The sequence below is a fragment of the Falco rusticolus genome, chromosome 10 (assembly GCF_015220075.1).
Source record: "Falco rusticolus isolate bFalRus1 chromosome 10, bFalRus1.pri, whole genome shotgun sequence".
In the NCBI taxonomy this organism is placed as follows: domain Eukaryota; kingdom Metazoa; phylum Chordata; class Aves; order Falconiformes; family Falconidae; genus Falco; species Falco rusticolus.
This window is the reverse complement of record NC_051196.1, coordinates 17,805,767-17,827,581: the sequence shown is the minus strand read 5'-3', so window position 1 is coordinate 17,827,581 and position 21,815 is coordinate 17,805,767. Positions and strand designations below refer to the sequence as shown.

General features: G+C 37.0%; 1 protein-coding gene across 9 annotated transcripts in view; it reads left to right on the top strand.

The window, feature by feature from the left end:
* Positions 1–21,815, top strand: part of SHANK2 (SH3 and multiple ankyrin repeat domains 2) — a 354,838-nt gene that overhangs the window by 74,723 nt on the left and 258,300 nt on the right. For all 9 annotated transcript variants that reach the window (XM_037402231.1, XM_037402233.1, XM_037402227.1 and 6 more), the window contains exon 12: positions 12,749–12,815. In XM_037402231.1, the coding sequence (XP_037258128.1) occupies positions 12,749–12,815 (67 nt within the window). The remainder of the gene's footprint in view (positions 1–12,748; positions 12,816–21,815) is intronic.

Genomic DNA, 21,815 nt, shown 5'->3' with positions numbered 1-21,815 from the left:
GGTTGAATTAGCACTAATGAACCAGAAATATCAGAGAAAACTGAAATCTTTTGTGCTGTGGCTGCTTCTGCCCAGTGGTGTCCTGCTGTTCCTCTGTCTGCTTGTGTCCGAATGGATTGTCAATACTTCAGAATAGATACAAGGAAGAAATTTTTTTATGGTGAGGTTGCGAAACACTGGAGCAGGTTGCCCAGGGAGGCTGTAGATGCCCCATGCCTGGAAATATTTAAGGTCAGGTTGGATGTGGCTCTGAGCAACCTGATCAAGTTGAAGATGTCCCTGCCCATGGCACAGGCATTTGACTAGATGACTTTTAAAGGTCCCTTCCAACCCAAATCGTTCTATGATTCTATGAACTTACATTTGCATTTCTGGGCAACAATGATATTTTTATTTTGTGTCCAACCAGTGCTCAGCACAGCCTGTGAGTGGGACTCGTGGGCACTTCAGGCCTGCAGGTATGGATTAGTGATGGTGGTTATGATGGTTGGGTGGTGTGCTGGCATGATCTCTTGCTTTTGCATAACTACACAGGCTATTTAGTGTTAATTTCTGGCAGTACCAGAGAGAGTTCTTATTGCTTATGAAAGTGGAGGATCTATGCCTTTAGGAGAGACTTAGCATCTCTTCCATTTGGAGAGAACATTCATGACAAACAGTTGGCATATGCTGCTGTCCTGCATCTGTCTTCATCAAAGTGTGTTGTTGGCATTGGCTTTTACTAGACTGCTGTTTCCAAAGGTTTTGTTATAGTTACCCCACAGAGTTTGGAACAAATCCACCAAATGTATTAGGTAGAATAATCGTAGTATTTTGTTAACCTGATGCATTTTGTCCTAAGGGCTTTCAGAAAGCGTTTTCAGCCATTTGGATTAGCAGTTTAAACAACACTCTGTTATTAAGTGTTTGCAGAACTGAATCCCATCAACAGTTTTTACTGTGAAATAGTGGGCAGTATCTACTGCCTGCTGTGAGTAGAAAGACATTTTTCTGAAAGTGTTTGGGGAAGAAGATGCTAATACAGCACATTTTGGCTTTTCCATGAGGTAGGACTGCTTTCAGAGGTGGAAGCTTTTGCCCTACAGCAGCATAGACCTATACACACTGAGCTGAATTTTCTGTATAACCTGATACTTATTGTAATCTCAAGGAAGGTAGAATCTAGCCAATAGCTTCCTCAATCTTTTTCTGATGGAGTTCATCTGAAGAAGATTGTAAATCATGGCTTTTTGATTTAGCATATTACTGGGGGTGGGGGGATGGAAATTAAGTCAATTTTATTACTGGCTGTATTTTATCTGATTCATCTGATGCTGCAACCTGGCTTTATCTGCTTTTAGTAAATACTCCTTTGAAATTGCTGCTCGCCCATGTAGCAGTAATAAGGATTATGTAATAACTGGCTTTTGATGGCTCTTTCCAGCTTGAGCTAGATTTTCCCGTTGAATGAGTCTGTAATTGTAAATGTGTATCACACTGTTTGCTTTTTCTTTTCCATTTTAATTATTAAAACACAAGCATAGAAAAATGCATCTTGAGAATGACTTCCTAGGTGGCATTTTAGCAGAGAAGCAGAAAGGTGAAATCTTTCTCTCTACTTTTAGAATAGATATAAACATTAAATTTCCCAATACATGCAGTGCCCATGGAGGAGGCTTAATGCAATCTGTACAAAGTAAGGTAACCTAAAAATCTTAGTAATTTCTCATCCAAAGAAACAAGAGGAAATAAAAGAATGCTGTGGAGAAGTGAAGTTGTGCCCTGGGTAAATTTGCCTACATGTTCCTTTCTTGCTTTCTGACATGTTTCATGATAACTTTAGTAGACATGCTGGAGTGTTCAGTTCAACACTTTCTGGCAAGCTGGTTCTTGCATAACTACAGATCCTTTTGTCATGGAGTTAAGTTTGCATTTCAAGCTGAGAAAGGGAGATGATGAGAAGTGATTTGCTCCCATATTGTAAGGCACTCATTTTTTTTTTTTTTATCTTGGTATCCGTACAGGTGTAGTTTAATCTGAAGGTATTCAGTCATTTCTTGTTCATAAGAGTGGTTAATTCTTAAGAACACAATTGTGTATGTTCATGAAAGGACAGTGTAAAATAGAATATGGTTTCTACTTTTTAAATCATAATAAGGTTACTGGACAATGAACAAAGGCTGCCTCAGGCATTTTAAGTGTTTAGTCCAGTACAGAGTCCTGTTAAGACAACACTGCAGGACACAAAGAGACTAAAAGGAGGCCATTCAGTGTGCTAACCTCTTAATTTTGACTTGTATTTGCTAAGCTGGTCAGCTATGGCACTTCTTTGTGGCTACTGAGTGTATTTCAGAAGACCCATAGGGGCTGTAAAACCTCTCGCGAGCAAAACCAGCATTTTAGCAATGGAAATGTGCCAACAGTCATGCTTGCAGTGTACTACTTTGATAATATTCAGCTAAATACATGTTGTGTATTTGGATGAACATTGTTTTATGTTTGCTTGCTTTTAAAATATTAATTGCTCAAAAATATTGAGGGCAAAATTCTAGTTCCTTTGAAGTGGATAAAATTCTGTTTGATTTCACTGAGGTGGAAGTGTGTTCCTTACACTTAAGCTTGTTTCAAAGCCATGCTACCAAATCATTCTATATAGTCTACTGAGTATGTTTATTTTTTAATTAACGTTTCTTGATTTTATTGCCATGCTATTCTTCTAAGTTATGCAAAATTGCACACTTCATTGCAACAAATAACTTGTGTTATGCAAAGTCTTTAGCTACTGATAGATAATTTGATGTAGCTGAAAACAAGACCCTTTCTCTTCTGAGTGAAAACTTTATAAGAGTTTTGGGAGGCAAAAACAGTGCTTGGGAGGCTACGGTTGTAAAATTTTTTTCCCATTCCCTGAACAGTGTGGGACAGTGTTGCATTCCCTTCGGTCTCTTGCCATTGCTGAGCTGAGACATTGACCTTGTCCCACCCATTGTTGGGTACTTCCCATGAGTCTTAGGCTCCAAGGGTGTGAAAAATACTTAGATCTTAGTGCTGCCTGTAGCAGTACTTCAAGTATAAAAATCTAGTCTTCGACTACTATTAAAGAATAGCCAGGATACCAGTGTGAGGTGGTCCTCCCCGGGGAAGCAGTTGAGATTGCTTGGAGGGCTTACGTAAGGGACTGCACCCAGCACAGTGGAGCTGCCTGCTTGCTGCGCTCTGGAAAGCATGAATACTTTGACCTTAATACTAAGGCGAAGTGATCGTGGCAAGCCTTTGTTTAAACAGTGCTAAAATGATCAAGAGAATGATGAAGAGCCTCAAAGAAATCTTGGCCCTTTCCCATAATTTATATTTTCAGATGCTAAAACTAGTTGTTGAGCAAATGTAAGGTATCTATTTTAAGATACTGCATGTCAATATCTGACTACAGATGGCTCTGTGAATCATAGTTGGAAGAAGGAAAATGTTAGACACTAAGATATTGTTGCTAAGAGATTTTTGTACACAGTATTCTAACATGTTCTGGCAAATTTGGGAACAGTAGCAGCAGCATGCTTGTGGAGAAAAAAAATTCAGTGGTGAAGGAACTGTCTTCAAAGGACTATTTAAAGGATAGTAACATTATTGTGCTTTGTTGTATCAAGAACTGATGAAGATGAAATTGTCTTTCAAGCAGATAACATAAAGAAAACATCCAAAAGGTAAAGCTAATCCTGCTATCTGATGACATAGAAAGTGGAAACTAGAAAGAAAAAGAACAAAAAATACTTCGGGGTTTAAATTAAGCAAGTGTCAAGAAGATGAAAGGTGATAGCTGCTGATATTTTGCCATCTACTGGACATTGGATACATTAATATACAAAGTTCCTTTCAAAATGTGCAATATTAAGCTTGTATTACATTATATAATCAAATTGTTAAGAATTATTTTCTGTCCAGGAAAGAAGCATGTATGAAAATGCTGAGTGTGATTTTTTTTTTACTTATATTCTTTCATAATGTTACTACAGAATAATTTAGGAAAATTGCCAGAATTTTATTGTCCTGGTAGAGAATGTGTGTTATTTCTTCACTTTATATAAATCTTTATTGACTATTATTGAAAGAAAACAATATTAAATTTTACTGCTTTTTAAAATTCTATATATATCTTAGTCATCTTATTTCAGTGAATTTTACTGAAACTTCAAAATCTAATACCTGAAATAAAGCTTCAAATTGATAAAATTAATTTTATAAGTTTTATTTTATCAAATTCTGTTTTCAACAAAAACGTTATCTTATTATATGCACAAAATATTACACAACTATAAACTTTTCAAAAGAATAATTTTGCTTCTGACATTTTTCTAATTGGATGTATTGCATCCCAGCTTCAAAACTGATTACTTTTAAATAACGTTTTGGAATGTGAAGGTATATGTTTGTCTCCGTAATGTAAACAGATATTTCTTCTTGAGGTCATGTTTCATGTCATCCATATTGTATGTATTCAGGAGCGCTGTTAGAAAAAGAGAGTGAATTAGTGATATTAATAGCATATTAATCAACCGTTTAGTTTTATTTTATAATGAGGTGAACTAAGAAGCTTCCACTAGTTTTATTTTACAATGTAATTAGCCTCAGAGTCAAAAATCAACTGTAATCAATACAACTACAAAACGTGGGATGATACTTTGCCCTTTGGAAAGGAAAATCCGGAATTCATGATTAATCAGCATTTCTATTTTAGATTATATAGCTGTTGTAACTACATAGAATTTTCCAACTGGTTCAGAAAATAACCCATTTTATTGTATTTATTGAATTCTTAATGTCTTCTCTAATTGAAAAGACCTAAGTATGGTGTGATTTGAGCTCAGAACAATGCTTGCCAAATTCTAATGGAAACTGAATTCTAGATATGTTCTTCTATTCATTCAATAAATAAACATTGCCTTCATGTATAAGCTCTTTGAAATTGCATAAGAAACCGATAGTGTTTGATCAGGACATTTTTCTCCTACACCTATGGAAAAGAAATTTGGAACAGATTACTTCTTGCTTTTCCAAACTGAACTCCATCTGTACCACTGAAAAGAGTTTTAAAATCTACATGCTGCTCATATATGAAAGCAACCAATGCATATCAATTTAAGATTTTTTTTTTTCTGAGTCTGCAGTGTGTGGTGCATGATTTTGTGGCACTGTTTATCAGGGAAGGAACCTCATGGTGCTGTGTGCTGCACAGGCATGCGCAGGCATACATGAGGGCAGGGCCTTCATACTTAATGACCTAAACCTAACTTTCTAATGTCCTTGCGGATGGCTACTACATACTTGATGGCACTCTGTGAAAACTTCGAAGTGGCTTTAGACTCCAAAAAGCCTTTAGCTCTTTGTTTTATTAGGGAGAGCTTTTCTTTTGAGAGTACACAATAGAAATATGTTGATGTTGAACTACCTTGCCTTTTCATTGCCCCACCATAAGCACCATTAGATTTTCATATCAAATACAGAAGTGCTTGTCTCCAGAGGCTGTGATTATAATGGAATGGTTTAGAGATTGTCTTTTGATATCGCAGCTATTGGGTGAATTGTTGATAACGATTTTCATCTGGAAACTTATGCTTATTAAAAAGATAACATTTCTTATATTTTTAATACTAAGAAAATACATTGTAATTATGACACATGGAAGAGCTTTTCCAGCAGTCTCTTTATTAACGAAGTGATCCCAACCATTTCTCCGTGTTGATTTCTTACGAGTCTTTGCTGATTGGGAATCCTATTGCATAATGGCTGTTGCTGCTTGAATGGTGTTTCTTCGTTGTTGAAATAATGCAGTCCTCAGTGGTACAATAAATAATTTATTTTACAAGTCTATGGTTTAAGTGGAAGGCAATTTCTGGAGAGTCTTATGGTTACAATTTCATTTGCAGGGTTATACCACCTCTTCCTTCCAGTTCCATGTGAAGATGGAAACATGTAGGGCAGATGTATGTCAGAGTATCCTGTATGTCCTGCGTTTTTGCTGCTTGGCTGAGACCGAGCAAAGTAGAGACTGAAGTCACATTTTTGTCCTGGGATAGAGTTCTCTCCTTTATTGTGTAGTGCTGTACCTGAACTCAGTGCAATTTCAAGGTTTCTTGAAAGTCTGTCATTTAGTGGTCACTGCTGTGTAGCAGAGACAATGGAAGGGTGAAACATGAGCCCTGAAGGAAAGAATAATAAAATGTACTTTCATTAGGAAAGTGGAATTGTCTAGAAGAGAAGGGTTAGAAAAAACAGTCAGCACTTCCCACCTGCTTTATCATGAACTGCTTATAGTGAGTTGTAGCTGTGACTGTGCAGCCCAAACAGCTTCCTCTGCTCTTCATTTAGGCAGAGCATTTTAAGCGTTACGTCTCACCTGGTTTAAAATTTTAAGCATGTGCAGAAGGAAATTGCAGCAGCATTGATTAAGAGCAAAACAGATATGCACTAAGAGATGCTCTCCTCACTCCCACATAGAAAGTTTGTCAAAGTTCATTGGCTGGATTCAAGAGGGGACAATTTCAATTTCTCTCTTTTTTTCTATTGTTTCTTACTGGGTGGAGCAGTTTGTTCCAAAGAGCAATAATGCAATTTAGTTGTGGTGCTTGCCTTTCAGGGACTAACTTATAAAGCTCTAAAATTGTATTTGCTAAAGGCTACAAAGACCTTGCTGTAATTTAATATAACCTCTACCTGTGATACATTTCAAGAGTGGAAAAAATCAATTGTGAAAGGTTAGTGACAGGTAAAGTGTGTGTATATATAATTTCCTATTTCCTGAAAGGAACAAACCACTGCATTAATCACAATTAAAAAACCCTAAATAATTGAATGTAAGTAATTGATATATTAAGAACTGCATTTATGAGGCTGAGCAGAGAGACGCTGGTGAGTCATTGCTGCTACTTAGATCTGGTCCAGAGTCTGAAAACATGAAACTGTCACATTGATATCTGTAAGTGGACATCTGTCAGGTTTCACTGTTTACAAAGTGTAGTATTATTTGCAATTATTTAAACTTCAGTTTCTTTGGGGAAAAAGATTCAGGAAAGCAGAACTATGAGATGTGTCAAATGTTTAATTTCTGAAAGCGAACTTAAAAACTGCCTGTGTCCAGAGGGAATGTTTCTAACTGTTAATAGCAGAAAATCAGAGGTTAAGAATAATGCTGGGCCAGGAGAAACAAATACTCTTCTAAAGGTGCTTTGCCAGTTAGGAGGGTTTCGTTCTTCATCCAGTGCCCTATGCTGGATTAGCAATCATGGGGTACCCCTGTCTCCTGCCTGCTTCCCCCTGCTCCTTGTCTCTGTGTCACAGCTACTTCATTCATTCAAGTTTCTACCTCACTGAGCTGTCACGTAGTTACCATCCATAGCAACTAGCCCAGTGTCAATTAAACTCCTTCCCTTCTTCACTAAATTGGTGGCAGACCATCTGGCTTTGCATGGCATGGCAAATAGTAAGGCACTGTAACCAGTTGCATCATTTGAAAGAAACATCTGTCTGTGAGACAGTAAGTGAGACGATGGGGGACTGTAACAAGCTTTACTTCTACTAAGCAGAGCAAATATCCATATAAACATGCAGCTTCTGGTCACGCTCTACCTTATGTACCCTGACACTGACAACCAGCTCTTGTCTCTGCTCCGCTGCCTTGCCCAGTGAGTCATTAACCCCATGGCTTCGTGCTTCCCAGCCCTCTGAGTGTCTCAGCTGTGACCTGGTTTCAGTGACTCCATTAACTTTTTGTTACAATGACATTATGAAGACAGGGTATCCTGGAAATCGGAGGTGACACTGCCAGTCTAGCTGTATGGGTTTACCCTAATTTCTTTTTATTTTGTATGAGTTAACTCCTACCAAGATACGCCTCCCTGCTTAGCTTTACTTTCTGCTTACTTCCCTGTTGCAAGTGTGTGTACTTAATCGGCCAGTCATGTATGTTACGAAATGTAATTTGAAAATAATTAGGTGCCCATGTTAACACCCTTAGCGGGGTCAGTTAAATTTGGGAGGAAGCTGGTAAGTGATTCACTTTGGTGACTATCATTCATATACAATTGCCTCTAATGATGATAAAAAACCTAAACAGGGAGTTGCTGTTCTCTATATTGTATGGTAGAATATATAGCAGAGGTCCCAACCAAATGTCAGTGCAGCAGATAAAGGTCCTGGTTTGGGTCTGACAGTGCTGTGCTTGAACTACTTAGTCATGCTTTTCAGCTGGACTTTGATTGACACCATGCTGTGACACTGAAAGTGCAGTCTTTCTGATTCTGGAGCTGATGCAAAGTAAATATGCCCTTTAAAAGCAGGTCAAACAAATGCAGGTTTTAGTGGAAATTGTAGATGAGTGTTGCGACTGCTGCTTTTTTTTTTTTTTTTTTTTTTTTAAGATGCATAAACAGGCTTTATCAGGTTTACAGAATAATGTGACTAAGGACATGCATGTTTTTGATGTAAGATAAGTGTATTGTCTGTGGCAAAAGGGCAGAATGAAAGGACATTTGCTGCAGGAATGAAATAACCTGCATTATAGTAAGACTGCTGTACATGCAGTTTTTAAAAGGCTGCAATTTTTGAGGCTTCAGCATAACAGAGCCTGTAGATAGCCTTTAGTTGTAAAGTGCTACCTCCAGCCTTTCATGGTAATATTTCATGTCTGTAAACATCCACATGATGCATTTTGATGACTGGAATCCAGTTCCTAGTGGAATTGGAAAAAAACTTACACTGAAGCTTTGCTGGCTATGCTGCTTTTTCACTGCCAAGAAGACATGCCTTATGACTTACAAAAACCCAAACACACCAAAACAAAACCCAAAAACCTTCTTTCCTGCCATAACCTCTCAATTAGAAATCTAGCATTTGACTACAGAACAGCCTGAGAAGCAAAATATGGCTATTTAAAAACATGTAAATTATGAAGTGTGTAGAGAATCAAACTCTAGTATTTTCTATGAAGATACTATGTTACTATTTTTTTCTAAAGTACTAAGAAATTTAGTACAAATACAGGACTTCAATTATGTTGTGATTTAGTTTTCATCTTAATTGAGGGACGACTTCACCTTAATTTGGTTCAAGCCTGGGATCTTGTGAAGACCATTCACTTGTCCTCATGCATTCATGCTTATGGTTTTATTTGAACACACTACAACTTTGGTTCAGGAGATGTTTTTGATGGAGAGGACGTTAGAGTTGGAAACTACAAAGCACAACAATCAGAAGAACTGAATGAGTATGATTTTGTATCTCTCAGTTTTTTCTCTGACTTCACTTTGTCCCACACTCTTTACCCATCAAATTCAAGTGAAGTACATTGGTGTTATGCCAAGAAATATTTGTACTTTTTAACTTTTTCTTGCTTTCTTTAGATCTTAACATATTTTTCCTTCATTTTTGCTGTTAGAATTTTCCATACTGTTTTTAGCGAATTGGAGTAAACTAAATGGAAAGAAATGGTACCTTGAGCTTGCTGAATCTAGAGCATAATTCAGAAGGAAGTACAGGAACTCTGTCAAGCTGTCTCTTAGCTATCTGGCAATGTATTTTCTCAAGTAATAAAATGTGTTTATCCCTTGAACATCATGTTTATACTTGAGTTTGTAAATCTACTCTGTATCAATTTTGTTTTTTTTGCGTAACATGGCTGCTGTCTAGCAAGCTGCCTGTCACTGGTGAATTCCCTGTTTTGAATTTTACATGCTAATTAGGGATAATGTTGAAGAGAGGTATTATTGTTTGTTTTTAATGTAGGGAAACCCCCTGCTCTACACACAGATATTGCTTTTATGAACCTGAACCAAGCCAGGCTGCAGAATGTTAAGTTAAAGAGATATTGTTTGTACAGTGCTGCTTTACTTTGATGGTGCTGTTTGCCAGGGAGAATTATGAGTTACACTTGACAGTCTGGGGGCCAGATTCTGTTATGTTATCCATGCTGAGAAGCAGTTTCTTTCAGGAGTGGTTGCTGGAAAAAAGCTTGTCTTACTAGTGGTTAAAATAGTATTTTCAGATGGATAATTGTGTCTGTTGGTGATGAGGTTGCAGTGCACCAAGCTACCTCTGTCTCTGACCTCCCTGATCTTTTGATCTTTGCAGGTATTACAGCATGCAGAACTCTTATGACATACCTGAGAAGAAGCACACTTTTATTTTTTCAACTGCGTTCTAAAAGCAGAAGTGAGGTTATGTTGAAACAGCGTTATTGATTCATTGTAACACATTTGGCTCCCAAGAATCTATCAGTTTGACATAACACAAATGAAAAGTGCCCAAAGCAAAGCATTTCCTTGCTGTTAATATAGTAATGAGAAAATGATTATGTGATTTTCACTAGTAAGTATGGTGATTTTATATGTGGGTTAATTATTTAAAGGACAAAAGTTACTATACTGCACATGCCATGCTCATGGCTGCCCACTGAGGATTATTTTAGAACACACATCTGTGTGTTGAGTATAACTTCTAGGTGCTATACAAACGTGGAATAGATTTTCTGCCATGAAATAGGTACAATTGACAAGAAAACATAATTACTGTATCTAGCCTTTATGTTGCATAGAAATTTTTAGTGAAGCAAGAAACAATTTGCCAAGAAAAAAACCAGATGGAACCTGAAAAGCATTTAAAGAAAAAGATCTTGGGGAAAGACCTAGATTCAGAGCATAAACATGATAAATGGTATTTGTTTTAAAGTTAGTTTAGTCATCTAAAAAAGTTATTCTGATACTGTATTATACTTTAAATACAGTAATTTCCTTAAAGTTTTGCCTTTACTAGCCAGTAGGCTTCACAACCTAATATAAATCAGTTTGTCTTTCTCTAGACCAACTATTGCTTGCTTAGGACCAAAAGATAAATTAGAGTTTATTTCACTGTGTTAAATCTGGGTCCTTCCGCAAGGATTTCCAGGGCTGCGTAGAGAAAGGATTCATGAGTAATGGCTTGAAGCATAAGGACTAATACAACGGGAGTCTCAGGTCTAAAAACAGGCCTTAAATGAAGTCACCAGAAGGAGTGTAGAAGGGTGTTAAGAGTGATAATCTGACTTTCAACAGTCCCATCTAGTTTTACTTAGGAGTATTGCAGAGAATTATTTTTACTAAGACAGTGCACCCATGCCTGTAGCAAATAGTCCTCATAATCCACTGTGGTTCAATGAGCCTTATTCCAGCGTCACAGTAGGATATATGTTACATCCACTCTGAGCCCTACATGAGGTGCGCTAATGGTAGAAGAAGGCATAGGGTAAATAATCAATGCTTAATGAAAAGTGCACAGACTAGGTGCATTTATTTTATTTTTAGGTTAAATGGATATAATGGTCATGAGTCATGATTTAGGCCTGCTATGAGTCTTAACGTTTAAAGCAGATTTGGAAACTTAAATATATAATCATCAAGATTTTCTGTCTGTATCTTGTTGCTTGTGTGTAAAGTCTTCATTTGCAGGGATTTCCATATTAGTTTGTTTTGGTTGCTAATAATTAAAATTGTCCATTCAGTTTCCTGTGGTGAGTGCAGGAATAAGATCTTATGCTTGTTAAAATACTACTCATATTAACTGTATTTTTATACCTCCCCAAGACCATTTCAGCACTTTAGTCTTCCTTTGTGTTATTCATCATCCCTGAGATTTGTGGAATGGTACAAACCAGTAGATAATCTTTTTTGGTCATCAGCTCTGAAATCTCCCTGAATTTTCAATCATTTTTCGTGACTGACAGTAGTCCTATATCGGGAGGAGTCCTTAAATACGTTTGGGGTGTTTTTTGTTTGTTTGGGTGCTTTTTGGCTTGCACCCTGTATATGCAGAAGCTTCTATGAGGAAGGTGAGCCCAGCTTATCTCTTTTACCTGCATTGGGAAAGCCATGGTGCCATTAGAGGAACAGTATCTGTCGTAATACAAAGCTGCAAAATGGAGCCAGAAAAGGCAATTACTCAATATTCAGGGCAAAAATAGGACAGAAAGAAAAACGGAGGAGACGGCAATGGCATAACCAAATCCCTTTCCTCATATCCATATTCTCATCTGAAGGACATTTAGATGAGAATTTGGAAGAGATAGTTACACATCTGTGCTCAACAATCAGGAAATACATAAAAAATAAAATTATTATTTTAGAACTGTATTTATCAAAGCACTTTAAGTGCTATATATACACATAAATTTTACCAGTTTCTCTTTTCTAGTCTTGTTTTGGTGTCTTATTGGTGCCTGAATACTTGCAGTTCTTGGTACTTCTCTGGTTATCCCACGTACGTTGCATTGTAGCTTCTCTTATTGTTCAGGGAAGTAGCGAGGCAGGAGCAATTTAAGAGAAATAGTATCTTCAGTGTGCCTCTCCAGGCCTGCTCCTGTAGCATTCTCCACACATCCGTATAGCTCCCAGGGCTTTGGGGATGATGTGTTTAATGTTCACTGCTGATTTTGACTGCCACGACATGAAAATCCACAGCTCTTCTAGCAGTCTCCTAGAGATGGATCTCCATGATTACCAGTGTTCTTAGTAAACAGGGAACTGGGGGACTGGCGGTGCTGCTTACAGATAGATTGAGTTATCATTTCTTAGCCTTGTTTCGGAAATGTATTGCATGTGGTAGTTGCAGAATAGAAGTAATAAACAGTTACTCTGCTTTGTGAAATGAAAATATATTTGTATGATGTTTGTCAGTAACGTAACATGCATATTTCTTACTTAATAAGTGATGACAATATATTAATTGTAACTATTTTACAATCCCTTAGGTGGCTATAATAGCGGGAAATTTTGAGCTTGCTGAATATATCAAGAATCACAGGGAAGCTGATATTGGTAAGTAAAATATTTACAGGCACTGAAGATAAGTTACACACGTTTAAACCAGGATTTTGCAAAGATGGTAAATGGGATTTTCTGTTAGATGTGATTACAGGGATAATGACAGTATTGATTCAGGGAGATTTTAGAAGTAACTTTTCTATTAAAAAAATGAAGACAGGGAAAAAGTGGAAATGTTTTCAAAATATGCTCTGAAAATGAAGATTTGATAAGTAATGCAAAAGAGTGGCAGATGCTCTGTAAGTATAAATGAAACAGTTTGTAACAGATTAAATACACAGCCACATACCTGGAAGAGCCAAATTGGCTCTTGCAGGCTGTTTCAGCATCAACCTAAAGCAGCTCTTAAGCAGGAATAATTGATCAGAAGAAGAAGATAAAGAAAGATGCTTCTTCGCAATTAAATGAATATATGGCAGCAACTGTCTATCCATATTCATAAAACCATTTCCTCTGAGGGTGTTCGCTGTGTGGCACTGGATGAAGGCTAGTAACAGGTGTTAAGGGTCCTTGACAAAAGACATTAAAGTTTTTTAAAGATCTTTTTACATAGAGAGTTTTGCCATTAAAATAAAAAACAGTGATATAAAAAAGCTATTTCTAATACAGTTTAATTAAAATAAATTAAAATACTTTAATTCCAGTTAATTAAAGTTCCACAGAACCGTCCTGAAGTTGAATGAAAAAAGGCATTCCTTTTGAGGCAGGAGGGTCTGTAGAGTTGTCTGCGCTGATTTAACTTAGTGATGAAAATCCGTGACTCAATAGTATTTGACTTACGTTGAAAACTAGGCCAGCTCACATGAAACTCAAGGCTGTGAAAGAATTGCTCTGGATTAAGGCCTCCTTTCCCATATTCATGTAGTTTTGGATGTATTCCAACATATATTGTTTGAGTAATATACCTCCTTAGAGCCCAGAGGCAGCAGGGTGGGAAGGAATAGCAAAGGGATTGAGAAGTATCCTCATGCAGATGAGAAGGACGGATCATACTATGAAATCTCTTGAGAAACATTTCATCTTTCATCTCTCAGAAAGTGTAGATTGGGTAGATACTGAATTTTGATATTGAACCAGTTCATTAAACTTTGTTGCTAGTATTTTAGGCTCGTATAATAATTGTAATTACTTTGTATTTTGTAATTATTTTAGACTCATTTAATAATTAACATTACAACTGGGGGAAACTCTTGATTGATATTAATGATTATTCACAACAGCATTTATTGGAAGGAGGGCTTGGTGATGCACTGGGAAAAACTCCACATTGCTCTTGGAAGACTGCTGACCTAATCTAATTGCAAACTATCTTTAGCTGTAGATACTTTTGAAATGCATGCCTAGTACACAGCTAAGTAATATAAGTGGCGATAATTTTTTTTCCAAAAGAATCTGCCTACTTTCCTGGGTATGTCGTCTTAAGGATGGAAAAAATTTAATTGGTGGAAGTGATTGGAGGCTGGACCTAACTTAGTAGTTTTGAAGAGCGTTTTTTTTCTGGTGACAGAAACAAGTTTTTATATTTCTCAAACTGAAATATTTGAAATATGAAAAATAGTATTTGCTTGAAATCTCTAATCTTACATTGCAAGGAACTACACTATCTGTGTCCATCTGTTTTGACATGTGTTAATTAACATTATTCTTAGGTAATTTTGTTGTCCCAAACTATTGCAGTAGGAAGTCACTTGTACTTTGATTGCAGAAGGTATTATGTGGGTGTCTTCCAGTTTGTCAGTAGTCACAAAGCTGTTTCAAGTAATGTTGCCAAAACTGCAACTAGAAGGATCTAACAGCAGTAATGTAATGCTTATGATTCATGGTCCTGTGCCATGCGTTGCGGTGAATGAGCGGCTTTCTTCAGTGGCAGGGATCACAGCTCAGCCTTTCCGCAGGAGGGGAGGGTATCACTGCGTGTGGATTAAAGGGATGAGGCTGCAACCTGCTGTCAGCCAAAGCACTACATCCCAATGTACTGGTTCACAAGAGCTCCACAGAAATAAATGTATATGCTTAAGTGCTGGGTATGTCACTTATTATCTATTCTACCTTTGCCTGCCAATTATATTTCATTGGCATTTGGAGTTGTATACCATTTTAAGCCATACACGAAGTCTGGGATTATTCAGTTAAGAAGCTGGATTGCGTGTCTTAAAGGGAGTCTCCTTTTTTCTTTTCTTCCCCTGCTCCCCTTGGCCTGGATCTGTGCCAGACTGTAGTGCTAAGACTGTCCCCGTTGTTGAAGATGATGGGGAAGCAGCTCAGGTGGAAAATGACCAGGGTATCCTCTAGCATTAGAAAACTTTACAACCGAATCACTAAGTCTTTGTTCTACAGATCAAATCCCACAGTGATTGTTCTTCCTTTTTCTTTTTATTTAATTATAAAGCACTTATATTAGACAAATGTGTTGAAATGCTGAAAAGCTAGGCATATATAAAACCAGCTTTTCTGCAATAATCATGACTTCATATGGTTCTCTAAAAAAAAGAAAATCGTGAAAAGACTTATTTTAGAGCCCAAATGGGCAAAAATAATGTCACATTGCTCTGTAGGTCATCTGACGGCAAGAGAGGGATGTTCTTCTAACGTGTGTAGTGTCTGGTTATCTTACTCTGATCTTGCCGAATAAAAGCATCTACTTAGGGCCAATGTGAGCAACATATTTAGTCAAAGAGATGAAGTCGGTCTGCTTCACTTTTATGGAAGCAAAATGGATTAAATTTTGTATCCAGAACAGAAGATGTAGGTGCCATTGGCAACCTGATTAATCCAAGGAGTCCCTGCCTAGTCATTTGGAAAAAAAGAAACGAGATTTTGCCAGTGAAGTTTCTCAGCTACATAAAATTGTGCTATAGAGGCCACTCAGTTGGCTAAGCTGAGTGTGTTTCAAGACAGGTAAGGTCATGCAGGGTTTCAAAACCGTCAGGAGCAGTCCAAGCTGGTAGGTGTACTCTGAGTGACTGAGCAGCAGCACTTTGGTTACAGAGCAGGTACCACAATGGTCCTCCCTCCCTCCCTCCACATGGTTTCTTCATTCTGTAGAAAGCCTGATTTCTCTTATGTCTTTGTTCTGGATGGCGCAGTGCTCTGTCCCTTGGATGATTTCACAGAGGAAGCTCATGATGAAATGAGGGATAATTTGTGGAAAGGGGAGACTTGGAAGCCAAACCTGCTGACTGTTCTCATGACTCTGATCTACAGCACGTAAACATTCATTCAGGCAAGGTTGCGCTAAGCAGTTATATTCCTTTTTGGATGTAAGTCCTTGTGTCTCCCAGAAAACTGGAGTTTTGTAGAACCTGCTTCTGCTTAGCCACGATACCAGCATAAAAATCTGTTAGTTATTCCATACCCTCAAAAAAATTTGATCTTTTCCTCAGAAAGTTCAAAACTGGGTTTTCTCACACGTGCTTTCCCTTCTATGAGCAAGTAGCTTCTTCCTTACCTTACTCCTTTTCCCACTGTCAATTGCCAATTATTCTTTCCATCTCAAGTAGTACATGAGGTGTCCGGGTGAGCAGTTTGTTGTAACCATGGCATTAAAAATATTTAGCAGAGATAACTATTTTGTTTTCACCTGGTGCTGCCATTTTCAGAAATAAACTGAGGAAAAAAAAAGCCTTGCAAATGATTCCTGGGGCTTAGTACAATAAAAGACACCTTGCTGTCATTAACAGAGAAAGTTCACATTTGTCTTATTTCAGACAGGGATGATGCAGGTTTGTAAGACTAAATCAAATGTAAAAAGTTAAAGGATTCAGAGGAGACAAAGAAAGGATATCAGTAAAGGATTAAAAACAAGATCCAGATTTCCTTGTATTTATTTCTTTTACGAGGTTCTAAACATCAGGGAATCACTTTTGTTTTCTTGACAGATGTATGAAAGGTGAATGAAAATTGCCGTATCATTTAAAAAGTAATCCTATTTGAAACAAATTAATATTTTTCATAAAGCAAGAAAACCTATTACCATAAGGTACTTAGAAACTTGTTTTACAAGCAGTATGAAATACTTAGTATGGCTTCTCAGATTACTTCAGTTCATCATGACCCCAAATTAGTTTTTTGAGGAATAATAACAACATCAAAGTAGCTTATTTTAATTATAATTTTTATAAAGTCTTTGGAACCCAGGAGTATGTTGCAGCTCAGTGACTAGTGTTTCACCTTCTTTTCTGCTTTGAGGAAGACATTACTTATACTCCTGATGTACAGTATAGCAGTTACAGGTTGTTTAAAAAAACCGAAAACGTCCATTTTAAAACTTCTTTTTTTTTAACTAGCTATAGAACATTTATAGTTTATTTGACTTTATACATTTATTTATTTCAAACTAAGAGAAAGTAATGGATTAAAAGATGTGATGAATAGAAAAGTTAATCCCTGATTGTTTTCATCCAGCCTGCAGCTGTCTGTGAGTAAATGAGCACAGCAGATTTAGGAAGCATTTGCTATACAGAATTTACTATGGCTTCTATAGGATAGAGGTACAAAACCCAATCATATATATCTAAGAATACTGAAGCTTTCAATAGATACAGATATGCAGATATTAAATATGTTGCAAGCTGGTAATCCTTTGACTCGGATAACCTATTTTTAAATCTCTCTTTTGCCTTGGTTCTTTGCGATGAGATGAATTTTCAGATGGATTAAATGACATGGGTTGTTCTTCTTCAAGTGAACAAGGTTTGTTTTATATTGTACATCTTGTCCTTCGGCAGCTCTGGAGCTAGAAGTGATAGGATTCTTTTGTTTTATTTTTGTTTGCTTTTTGCTTTAGAAAATGAAACACATTGAGCTGGTGTGTGAGTTTTTGGTAGTTGATTAGCAGACTAACTAATACTTGGATACTGTTGCTAGGCTTCAAGTCAGAGTTCCTGTATTCCTCTATAATTATGCAGAGATATGTGTATGTGATGGTTTGTCTGTGCTTTCACATGGAGATTTTTTTGTTTGTTTTTTTTTTTTAAATATTGAAAATCTGCTGATATGATAGGCTTATCCTTAAAATATACATATTCCACATGGGGCAATTGCTTTTAAATAAAACATTTTTCAACTATGAGTAAAAGTATTTATTTTTATTGGAATTGTGACTGTAAAATCTTAAGAGACGTGCATTTTATTGCAGAATAAGCAGAACAGGTCTTTCAAAACACAAGAATATTAGTTGCTTTAGTGGTAAAATTGCTTTTCTACCCCCCCCCCCTTTTTTTTTTTTTTAATTAGATCACAGTGATTGAGGTCAGCAATCTTGTTTTTTCAGCTGCAAGTGTTTCTATTAAATGTTAGCCAGCCCAATGAATATTCTGTTGTTTACTTATTTATTTTGGTTTGGGGAACCATTTAGTAATTGTGATTTTCATAAATCAAATGCCTGCAGAATACTTCTCAAGTTAGAGGAAATAATTTAGAAAGATAAAAGCAGAAACAAGAAAAGGCAGTAAATCAAAAGACTTAAAAATCTACAAAATTGTCAGCAGCATGCAATGACTTCTATTTTTATCACGTTACTTAATAGAAGCACAAGGGACATAAGCACATATTATAGCCCTGTCTATTTGTCATTTGAATGTGAATAACATTAACCTGTTTCATACATATGCTAGCGGTCATTTTAACGTGGAAGAAGGATGAAATTAGTGTAACCAGGATGGCAAAGGCAGTGAGATCTTCATTGCCCACATTTTAAATGCATATTGCTTGGTAGATTGTTATAATCCTGTCTTCCCTTTTGCACCTTCTTTCAAATACCTCTACTAAATTAACAATCATTTGTCCTGTCCATAGGAAAAAAACACTTTAATGACATTTAAGCTGAGTTACAAGCAAACTAATATTGATTGGTATGAAATAAATTTGTTGCTATTATTTATCTGTTTTTCTCTGAAGGATTGCAAGGAATATAAACTCATAAGCTCAGTCTTGCTATGTGGTAGCAAACAAATTGGAAAACTGGGAATTGAGATCTGTTAATGTAATTACATACTAAAATGTAGGACAGAGCTTGAAAAACTTACAGTAGTTTTCTTTTTCCCTTTGATCACAAGTGTTTCTTTTTCTCTGTGAGTTACAAAATCGTGCAGTAACTAGTTTTATTTCAAAATTTAAACTCGATTATTTTTTTTTGCCCTTGAACTTTGGTGTATTCTATGTGTATAAGGTGAAACTGCATGCAGAGTAGCGCGTATTATGTAGTGCATCGTCATTGCCTGTGATTTCTTAGGCTTTAAATTTTGAGCAGGAAAGTAAGGAGAGAACTGGTGACATATGTAACTGCTGCTGTAACTACAGTCGATTTCAGAATGATTTGGCCTGGTTTTGTAAACCAGTCTGTAGTGTGTCCTTGCCACCTGCCAGGTAGGCAATGATTGCTGCAGTTACTCCTGTTAGAATTTATTTTACAGACTGAATAAGAAGAACCTTGTAACTGAGCTGAAAACAAACTACCAGAGGAATCTCAGGCAATCTTCAGTGCCCTTGAGCTTGTTTCGGTCTTGGGCAAGAAATCTGTGGTCTGAGCAGTGGGTGCAGGTCACACAGGGCTTGCTGGCTTATCCCCTAGAGATGTTCAAGATGGTGGCAGAGGAAGGGGGAGAATCGGTATGTGGTTGGGTCTTGCCCCAATCTTTATGCTCAGACCCAAATGATTGGAAGTGTTTCTGGGGCCCAGCTCCTGCTTCCCCCAAATATGACTTCTAGCTGGCTCCTAGACCGCTAGGTCCCCATCAGGAGAAATGCTTCTCACCTTCTCTGTTCCTTCTAGGCTGAGGCCATTGTATCCAGCAGTTGGAAACTGTGGGGCTTTTTTATAGTGTTCCTATCATCAGCGTGCTTTTTCATCATGGAGTCAGGTCATTTACCTTTCCCAAGTCTTTAAAGGATACTTCAAGGATACTCCTGCTATAAGGCATGATCCTTTCTACTGGGAGTGGCTTTTTATTGTTTTGCTTTTTTTTTAATAGCTTTCACTGGCTTGACGCCACTGAGGTAGTGTATAGGGGAATAAATTCAGAGGCTATGTACAGAACTAGTGCAATTCACTGAATTAAAAAAGAAATAAAGCCATAAAGCATAACCAGTAGAAAAAAATTACTCGACTAGGCCAGATAGTTGCTCTGAGCGGAGAAAAAAATGGAACGTATTTTTGTATAGCAAACAGGTTATCAAATTAGTAAGATTAATTTCTTGCTTTGCAAAAAATAAAGTAGTTGAGTGGATTGTACTGTCCTCAAAAATTCTGGTGGAATACATAAAAGGATAATGCCATTGAGCTAAATAAGCAGATCAAGGGTCATGTTGTAAGCAGACAGCAAAATAAGTACCCCAGAACTCTCAAGTGCTGAAATTTTGAACTAGTATTTCAGCCAGACAGGAACTTACGATAATGACTTTTGGTTACTCCCTGTGAATGAAATTTCCAGTGTCATTCAAACTGATGGCTGGATCCTTCTAACCCCTGTAGCTTCCCTTGGTGTCGCTGGAAGTTTTCAGCAGATGACCCATCCTTTGGGAATCCACTTTCTGATTCAGCGTTCCAGACGAGGTGCCTGACCCTGCACCAGGGTGTCTTTGGGGGACAAAGGCAGGTACCAGAATAATTTAAGGAGTTAGATTAGGCTGAGGGGATGTAAAAAGAAAGTAGTACTTTTGAGTTTATATGGGACCTGAAATTTGTCTGGTCATGTCTGATCCAATGTTATAGGTCATAGATCATAAAACTGGAAGAGGTTTAGGTGATTGTGCTGTCTGACCTTCTCCATAGTGGAGATTACAGAATTTATATTAACTAACTCCTTCTTGAACTGGGTTATAACTAGAAAAAACGTTTTGTTAAAAACCTGCAATGATGTAAATGGGATTTGGAAAAGTGTATCCTAGTCTCGTGATCTGATGTTTTTGGATCCATTTGGTGTAGTTCTAGATAGAGTTGATTACCCCCTTCATTAACAGACATACCTTATTTTTAATATCAGTTTGTCTAGCTGTAGCAACTGGATTCTGAGTATAGCTGAGTCTTCTCAACTGCACTGTGTCTGTGCCCACATTTCTCTTCTAACAGCTCTCGTTCCTTAGTGACAAGGAGCTGATCTGAACTGTTAGAAAGGAAAAACTCAGGAGGAGGTGTAAAACTTGAATGGAGGTTGAAATTGAATATAAGAAACTACTGTGGACTTTGTGGGTTTTGTTACTATTGCCATTTGATCAGTATTATCTTAAGCACCTTTCTGCTAGCTTTTATCAGGGTCCACTATAATCTGTATCCCTGGAATTTCTGTAATTGTGCTTTTTTTTTTTTTTTTTCTCCAAGAGAGTATGCACTTTGCAAGTATGTGATCAGTGCATTTCAGTGATGATATATATAGGTCTCCATGTAACAAAACAGGCTGGTTTGGATGGCGATACCTGTATTAGGATATCAGAGGGCCCATAGCTAGTAAGATAAGGCAGGGAGCCTTCAATGTAGCTTTAAGATATAAGGCAGCCAACAAGGGATACTACAGAAGAAAAATTGTTTGAAGTGTCTCACAGAGAACTGTAGTATTCCTGAAAAGTTAATGTATTTTCTTTAAATAATTTTTCAACATGAGCCTCAAGAGCTCTCTAAGATTGTGTCAAACACCATGTGGGATTTCAAACTGTGAAACAGTGAAGCCAGGTCAAAAATAGAGGTAGGACAAATGGAGAAATAATGTGTGCAGAATCCCATGGCTTTCTGTTTCTCCCATTTACAATGGTGAGAACACAGGAAAAAAGAGATGAAAAGAGATGAAAAAACATAAAATAGATGCTAGAGTTTTCTTTTTTAAAAAAAAGCCAAAATAGGTAAGAATAGTCAGGAATGCTTCCTGAAGAAAGTTCTTTTGTTTCCCAAATAAATACAGATATGGACTTAAAAAAAAAAAAAAAAAAAAAAAAATCCCAACCCAGAACTCTCAATGCAATGTAGATCCTTATGTTGAGCACTTCATCACAAGCATTTTTATG